At 38.8% G+C, this 8,649-nt stretch overlaps 1 protein-coding gene across 2 annotated transcripts; it reads right to left on the bottom strand.

Annotated features, from left to right (window-relative positions):
- Positions 1–1,585: 1,585 nt before the first annotated feature.
- On the bottom strand, positions 1,586–6,776 carry LOC119352935 (peptidyl-prolyl cis-trans isomerase FKBP19, chloroplastic-like). 2 transcript variants are annotated; one of them, XM_037619525.1, is made up of 10 exons: positions 6,498–6,776; positions 5,236–5,346; positions 4,721–4,806; positions 4,583–4,633; positions 4,383–4,463; positions 4,207–4,251; positions 3,792–3,847; positions 3,633–3,708; positions 3,447–3,553; positions 1,586–1,823 (listed from the first exon to the last, which is right to left on the bottom strand). In XM_037619525.1, exons 1-9 carry the CDS (start codon positions 6,682–6,684, stop codon positions 3,455–3,457), a joined length of 792 nt encoding a protein of 263 aa, XP_037475422.1. In that variant the 5' UTR covers positions 6,685–6,776; the 3' UTR covers positions 1,586–1,823; positions 3,447–3,454. The 2 variants fall into 2 exon arrangements, with proteins under 2 accessions (XP_037475422.1, XP_037475421.1); XM_037619524.1 differs by lacking the exon at positions 1,586–1,823 and adding an exon at positions 3,230–3,356 and having other exon boundaries at positions 6,498–6,775.
- Positions 6,777–8,649: the final 1,873 nt, after the last annotated feature.

Here is an 8,649-nt window from a genome sequence, read left to right as displayed (position 1 = left end):
ACCAGCCCGGTTTGTCTTTCGGCCTGCTAAAGGCCTACAACACAGTTGGGTCATTTACAGTACGACCTGACTTTCGGCCTCTTAGCGGCCCATGCTCTTCATGGTCGAGTACGAGCCTGCTGTCTCTTTCGGCCTGCTGAAGGCCCACAGTGTAGTTGGGCCATATGTAGCCCGACCTTAGTATCGGCCTGTTAATGGCCCGTGAAATCAAATGGGCCCACCTGTTGCCCGCTTCGATGTCAGCTTGTTAATGACCCGGGAGGTAAGAGGGCCGACCATTAACTTTCGGGCTGATAACGGCCCATTAACTTAATGGGCCCACTAAAATTCGTACGTGTCTTTAGGCCTAATTAGATAATTTGAGCCCATTACGACGAGCAATTATGCACAGGAGCAAAACCGATCAAGCAAAGTTACGGCATACAGGAAAAAACATTGCACATCCAGCATATATTACAGGAAATTACATCCATTGGGTAATCAAAGATTGATGCCAGTGCAAATAAATGAACAGAACCTAACGATCTACAATGTCACAATCTGCAACCTCAGCGCGGATGACGCCCATAAGCATGTGGGCAAGTTCTTGCTGCTTTGCTACACTATTTCTGAAAATATTGATCAGTTGTTGTTGCGCACGAATGTGCACCTCTGATTCCTCCACCATTTCCATCATTGCTTTAGCCATTAGTTGGTTCACAAACATACATTTTTCCCATTGCATTTGAGACAGAGGAAACTGAACATATTCAGATGACGATTTTGGCAGGCTTACATTATTGATAGTGGAGAGTGTCTCGACCACTGCATCATAACATAAATTAGGAGGGGAACCGAACAGATTAATCAAGAGTTATTGCCATATTCCCTGGCCTAGATTTATTGGAAAGAAACAATGGGGTTGCCTTGCTGTTAGCATTTCCCCCTTAATAGATCTAGAGTTAACATTTGCTGGAAATAAAATATGCCACGGAAATTTGAAAGTTGAACCGCGGACAATTACTGTAGGATTCTCTAGCTACCAAAGACGATGCAGCACTGCTACTTTTTCTGATGCTTCCTAAGCCCATAGTATTCTTCGATAGCATATCACAGGAGCTCCATGTTCTTCTTGTAGGAATAACAAACATTGGGTACTGTGCTAGCACTTTCGAAAAAGGTGGGGTATATATATTGATATGTCGGGTACATTGTAGGGCACAGGTTTAATTAGAAGTGTAATGCAGTTGACACCCTGACTCATGGGAGACGACAAATAGGCCAGGCTGATGTAACTTGAATACACATGGTCATTATGGTATTGGAGTGCTGGGCATGTTCGCACTGGCGTAGCTATTTGCTTGAAGGGTGATCAAATGTGCAAATCAGCATAAAAGACAGCAGTTAACAACTCTACCATTAACAAATCAGCATAAAAGACAGCAGTACACATGAGTAGGGTGATATGTAGACCAAGTGAACAAGGTTGAGAAGCCATAACTCAAAAACATTAAAGCCCATCTATGTCAAACAAACTGATGAGTGGAAAAATTCATAATTCAACAAAAAACTTCAAAACTTAGTTGCCGGATGAACAGAAACGAAATTTGATATCCCATAAATCCCCCCTTCCATCGTTGCAATTGAATGAATTTCACGAGGATTTTACATGAGCTACAAATCCGGCACAAATTGGCAGGATACACATTCAGAACATGGTCTAAATCAAGGGATTTTACAACATTACAAATCTTCTCACTTCATGTATTTAATATGGTCACCATTCACTAATGATATTTCATCAAGGCCTTCGGTCTGCCCAAGTTCTCTAAACTGCCCCCACACTGCATATAAGGGTGTTTTAGTGGGAGAAGATACAAGGGCAATAAATCCAATGCTCTCATAGCACAATAGGTTATGTTTGTAAATTGTAAGAGCATGAATTTCCTTTACAATGCATACCATCAAAGCACACAATTGACTTGGTGGGGTTAGGAAGCACCAGGAAACTTAGCAGTGCAATTTGAATTCATGTTGTTTAGCCCATATATAGCTTCAAACAAGACGCGAGTCATTGGGTGGGACGAATAGTGTTTTCTGTTCATTGATGAATGTCTTGAAAGCGAAGTTGATACAAGGAGTTACTAAAAGACTATTTAGTCACTGTGTATAATCACTCATACAAATTTAACGGGTGAGGTACTCAAACATAACAAATGTGTGGCTAACTAAAAAAGAAAGCAAGCAAAAACCTCACGTGGAGGTACAAAGATGACCTAGAATGAATAGGACCTTAGATCAAATGACACAAAGGTTCCGAAGCTCCAAAGCGAAATCATTAAAGCTAGGGAAGGTCAAACCTACTCTCAGTCGACCATCCATCTGTCTAGAGCAAAAGTTGAAGTGGGAAAAATTCAAAAAATCGGCCCAAAGCTTCAAATGTTAGTTGCGGGGCAAAATTTAATACCAACTAATTCACTTTTCCCGTTGACAAAGTTATATGCTTTGGTTGAAACACAAAAGTTCTACAAGAATGTTCCATGAAAAAACATGATTTCACACACAATATTTGAACAACCATATTTTCAGAATAAATGACAATATCAGATAAATTTTGATCTATACTTGCTGCTCTAATTTTGGCAGATAAAAGAAATACATATTGGGGGAAATATCAGATAGAATCCACTCTATATGCTCAATTCGTGATATTAAAATTCAAAAGAAAGGCAGATTGCGAGTGTCCAGTCAAATTTTGATTACAAAAGCTTCACTTTTGCAGGAGACTGAAACAGATTAAGGACAGATCACAGAGGCTGAAGCTTTCAGCTCCTAGACATGGCAAAAAAAAGAACAAAACAAATGAAGCATACGCTGTTAGTTGCACATGTTCTCTCTTCTAGGTACTACCTCTGTTTCTAAATATAAAACGTTTTGGCAGTTTAAATTGAACTGCCAAAATGTCTTATATTTAGAGAACAGGGGGTGTATTATGGATATATGCTTCCCTCTCAATCCCTAATATTTAGGCTTTAAAATTAATCTAGGTAGTGCACAAAATAAAATAAAAGGCAGGGAATGTGCATGAAGAGTACATAATTTTTCGTGTTGTGGAAGTTGTGTGCTGCAAGTATTTATCCAACTATTAACCCAATGTAGGGAGTGTGTGAAAGTTGTCTATTTCAAGAATAGATTGGATCTATCTGGTTGCACTTTAAAATCATTAGTATTTTTTCGGTAAACAAAAAAATAGGTGGACGATATCGAAGCTTTTTATTAATACTCAAGTATATAGTATATATATTTACATATCCCATGATCATCCAAGGATTTGATTCCGTGCTCAAACTGTATGCTTCTTGGTCATCAAAATTTCCCTGCAATAGCCCGAGCTCCTAACATTTTACTCAGTTGAACAGGATGAACAAGAGAAAATGACAAGATTCACTTTGGGGGAAGGGAGGAACCTTGTATGCTATTGACTCGGAATTATCCTAATAAGCTCAATGTCAAACAGGAGAGTTTTGTCTATTAATCCTTGATTCCTTAGAACAAAATCTAGAGCTCTTTGTCCCTGTAAGAAAAATATTGTACTTTTGTTATCTAATCATCAAAATTATAGAAAAACTTCGAAATTCAGGGAAATATATTACCGAAAATGTTGTTGGTTTGGGGCCTAACTTGTTCAAGTCATTATCTGGGTATCCAATATCCGGTGGTACTATTATCCTGGAGGGTGTGGGCATCAGTAATACGGTTAAAAGTTGTGTTAATACATTTAGAAATTGTGTTTACGGAAATGTGGGACTGACCTTCTAACTCCACCGGGACGCATGCCTGTCATAGCCTCCTCAAAGGCTGGTATTACCTAATTGATGTTATTAAGAATGCTACTTGTCAGCAAGTAACAAATAGTAGCTTCAAAATACACAACGGAATGAAACCTATCTAAATGTAAGCGAACTATCACCCAAGTTCTAGAGAAGCTGTTGTTTTGATCGTAGACAAAGTTAATTCCAAAATAGTGACTGACAATATATTTTAAAGTGTTTAGATTTGATACATACAAAATCTCCCAATATATAATTTTGTGGTATTTACAAATATACTATTATAGAAATTATTTGTCAAAGTTGTATTTTGGAGAACATGCCGACCTCCAAAATGGTACTAATAGAAAACCAGAGGTGTATTTGAGTAGTACTTAGTGTGTAATTAGTAAATCACCTGTCCTGATCCAACCTTAAACTTGAAGAATTCTTTATCACCACCCTACATGGAAATATAAAACAGGGGAATTGATCGAACTGAAGGAATAACTCAGTTTATACTTCAACAAATATATATGCCAAGGAAGCTGAGAATCTTCTTTTTTTTTGTTCATCTTCAGGCAGCATTTGTACCTCGAAAGAACCACCCTTGGTCTTGTTTCGAGCTTCAAAAATGCGACCGTAGTATCCAATTGTGTACCCATCCCAATCAATCTGATGTGCATTCACAAACCCAAGTCAACATCGTGGTTGCACACCTCAACAAATAAAGCTGAAAAACATACATGCAAAATGAGCTAGAATCCAATGCGAATGTGATGCTTGCTACTCACCACTACTGTCTCTCCCTTCTTTGGGGATGGGCCCTCTCCAACTCGCAAGTCCTGTAATTCCTCATGAGAATTGTGAACCTAACAAATCTGAACTTTTGAGTATTATATGCAGAAACCATCGAATGTCAGTGTAAGCACCTTGTATTGGAGGCCTGATTCTGTTTCAGTGTAATCTGGATAACTCATTTTTGTCTTTCCATAATCCTTCCCACGAAGCGCTGGCACTATAATTGCAATATCAAAGAGTTAGGCTTGATTGCACATTTTACTTATGAACTCAAACTTTTAAACAGAAGCTCATTTAGCAGCAGTTAGCTATATATGTCAGCCCCCAGTACCTTCTTAAGTTGAAAGGTTTTTCTGTAGTACCAAGAGACAAACCAACAAAATAATGTCTAGTAAATATGTGAAAAACAAGGTATGACAGATCACGGCCTTAAGGTAAAATTATTTTTAGTCTAACAACTAGTGTCTCTTCTACAATGTCAATGTAACAGATTTCAGTAAAACTATATGTCAGCTCAGCATTGATGATACCTGATATATATGAGGTTTACAAATACAGTCTTAATAGGTTGAAACTTCAAAGGATGTGTTATAGTAGAGAAAAACCTGCCTATTTTCAGATGGGAGGATATTGATTGAAAACTCACTGTCAGTAAATTCAGCTTTTGCTGCTCCCTTCTCCAGACTGTACTGAAGGGAGCCAATGGTGAGACTAATTGCAGGAATCAATAGTAGTCTCCTTCTTTCTACCAAACCACCTGTAAAAAAAGTAGTAAAAGAACGAAGCCAAGGTCAGTACCATTGGAAATATTATCAAATCAGTAGAATTAATAAGAAAACTAAATTAAGTTTCCAAAACATGTTTAGGAGGTATGAAGTGATACCCAATGGAAACAATCTTGCAGTACACTATCCACTAAAATATGCATGGCCGTCTGGAAATGAATGTATAGTCCTGGGAAGAAAATAATTGCAGCCAAAACTAACATCTTTCCATGGTAAAAGAATATAATAAGCCAAGCAAACATCTTTGGTGTTGTCCTAGCACCCCACTCCGATCCTGTTGTCAGTACACATATCTCGGCCGCTTTTCGTTTCACTACTGTAATGCAAATGCTGTTTGGGGGGCATGCAGCCATTTAGTTATTTCCCTCGGTCACAACATATTCAAGGAATCATGATACTGGTATGGTATCAATAAGTTCTTGGGGTAACAGTGTCTAGCCAGACTTGCAGCAATTACTTTTGACTGGGCTGGATTACCAGTGTTGGGCCATTTGGGGATGCGTAACACGCGCATTTTATGATGCAAAACTGCTACAGAATCTGTGTCTAAAATTACCCCACGGTCGTTGAAGACCACGAGAATTGTCTTATCAAAAGGCGTGTCTGCTCTTCGGCAGCTAGAGATCAAGCTTCAAGTACAAGATCAGAAGCCCCAAATGATGCTGCCTAAAGAGGCCTATAATGGCAATTTCGAGTTTCAGATGACATATACATATATTGGTTCCACACAATTTGGATGGTCATTTGCTATTCAGTTCTGGATTGTTTTATTCTGAGTTTTCCATCCATAGAAATGTAGCAGGTAACCTGATTTCAAAATACAGTAAGTACTATCTACCAGTTACAGTTCTGCATTTTCAACACTCAGACAAACTACATTCAGCTTCTAAATCCTACTAGCTGTATAAACAATCGCATCTTACAGAAACTTCACAGTCCTTGACAGGGGGCGCACTCCAATGTGCTTCAGTTCGACCTCTAACTTCTGTAGACAGCAGTGCTAGCAAAGCATCTCAAGTATGATCGACATGAACAATCTGAAACTATGCACCCCTCAAACAATCTGCAATTTTCCGCGCAGAATAAGAGCAACAATCCATCGAAGCAAGCTAGAGCCGCTTACCGTGGCAAGAAGAGATGACCCGAGTACGACGGCGGTGGCCAGGAGAGGAGAACTCGAAGGTGGAGTGAGCAGGTCTTGTCCGATGAACAGCCCGCTTCGAGCCGGACGGGGGAGCGGCTAGGCGGGGGAGGAGCGGCGCCTGCCGGCGAGGCGCCGGGAGGCCGGGACGGCACGCCGGGGATGACATGGGGACCGACGCCGAGAGCCACAGGTTCGGGGTGGGATAAGAGAGGTTGCAGCTAGAAGAAACTCCGCAGTTTTGCACCGCGCACGTCCGCCCCTGTGCCGTGGACCTTAGTCATGGTGATACCTCTAAAACAAAAAACAATTCGTTGGTTATCTTATTTTTCCTTTCATTTTCATTTCCATTATTTTTCTTCTTTCTAAATGTGTGATTCATAAAATTTGAAACTGTCCAAATTCCCGAACTTTTCAAAATCAGTGAACATTTTTCCTTTTTTTCTGGTTCGAATTTTGTTAACTTTTTCCCGATTTTCACGCAATATTTTCAAAGTTTACGAAAAAAACTATTTCATGATTTTTTTTAATTTGTTGGACGTTTCAAATTATGGACTATTTTTAATTTTTGTGAACTTTTTAAAATTTGGGGATTTTCCAATAACTGAACGTTTTATCAAAACTTTTGAATTTAAGATTTTTTTTAATGCTGAATGGTCAACGGATTTTTTGAACTTTTCTCAAAAGTTCCTGGTTGTTCGAATTAGTTATTTTTTAGTGCACGAATTACAATTTCATTAACTTTTCAAATCCATGAACTTTTTCGAAGGCCCTATCTTTTTTCAAATCCAAAGATTTTTTAATGCATGAAGCATTCTCAAATTTACACTATTTTTTCATATGTGTGAACTTTTTCAAATTCATGAAAATTTCAAAATCCATGAAGATTTTCAAATGCATGAACTTTTCTTAAATAAAGAATTTTTTCAGTTCCACAAATATTTTCTGAATGCATGATAGTTTTTAAAGCAATGAACTTTTTCAAATACGCAAACTTTTTCAAATCCCCCAAATATCTTTGGAACACATGAACTTTTTCAAGTTGATGAGATTTTTTAAAATTTTCAAACATTTTTCATGTTCATGAAATTTTGAATTCATGAACATTTTTTTCATTTTTGCTATTTTAAAAAAAACTAAACTTTTTAAAATCCTGTGAACTTTTCAAAAAATTGGTCATCAACCGAGCATGCAAGCCGGTGTGTGTTGAATGGCTGAACGACGCACGGGCACACTTTAAATGGGTCAGCCCAACAGACGATAGCATGAGCGCTGGCTAGCGATCTAGCGCTTAAGGTTTGGAATAGGAGCTCCCTTGATGTTTAAGGCACCGAATAGGAAGTCCCATTGGGGAGACCTCTTATTCGCCGTTTCAGGAGAGCAACTAGTTGACGAACACTCCTTCCGGAGCCTCCCAAGATCACTTGGGGGTGGAGTGAGAGCGCGCCACTTAGTGTGCTCTCAGCCGCCGCCACGTGTCGTGCTTTGGGAGCTCCCTTCGGATTTCTTTTATTATTTTTCCGCATGTGTTTTCGGCTTTTTAGACCATTTTATTTGGTTTTCCACTTGTCTTTCTTAGATTTTGGATAAAAAAATCTCATTATTTAAATTTTTGCATGGAAAAACGTGTCCTTTTGTGAGAGGCACAGTTTTGCTTCTGTTAGAGGCACAATTTTGCTTCAGCAAGAGGCATGGCTATAACTCTCGAAAAAGTAAAAAACAAAATTCTTTCGTGAGAGCCATGGTTTTGCTTCCGCGAGAGGCATGGCCATGCCTCTCGGTAACGGAAAAAAAAGGTTTTTCTTCATTTTTTTTTCCTTTTGTAGGAGGTACGGCCGTGGCTCTCGTAACGAAAAAAACGCCTTTTATTTTTTTCCTTCCATGAGACGCACGATCATGCCTCTTGGAAACGGAAAAAAAATCGTTTTCTATTCTTTTTCTTTCGCGAGAGGCACGGTTTTTTCATGAAAAAAGTTTGTCAAAACCAATCAACATGAGATTTTGACCCATGGTTTAGAAGATAAAACGATTTGGATAAACGGATTTACGGAAAAAAGGGAAAATTATTAGGTTGCGACAAATGACGTACATACAGCGCGTCACTTGTCACAACCTAAAGAGGTGGAAATGATCT

Source organism: Triticum dicoccoides, chromosome 2A (assembly GCF_002162155.2).
Source record: "Triticum dicoccoides isolate Atlit2015 ecotype Zavitan chromosome 2A, WEW_v2.0, whole genome shotgun sequence".
Lineage (NCBI taxonomy): Eukaryota > Viridiplantae > Streptophyta > Magnoliopsida > Poales > Poaceae > Triticum > Triticum dicoccoides.
The sequence above is the reverse complement of the archived record's forward strand: the minus strand, read 5'-3'. Positions and strand labels throughout refer to the sequence as shown.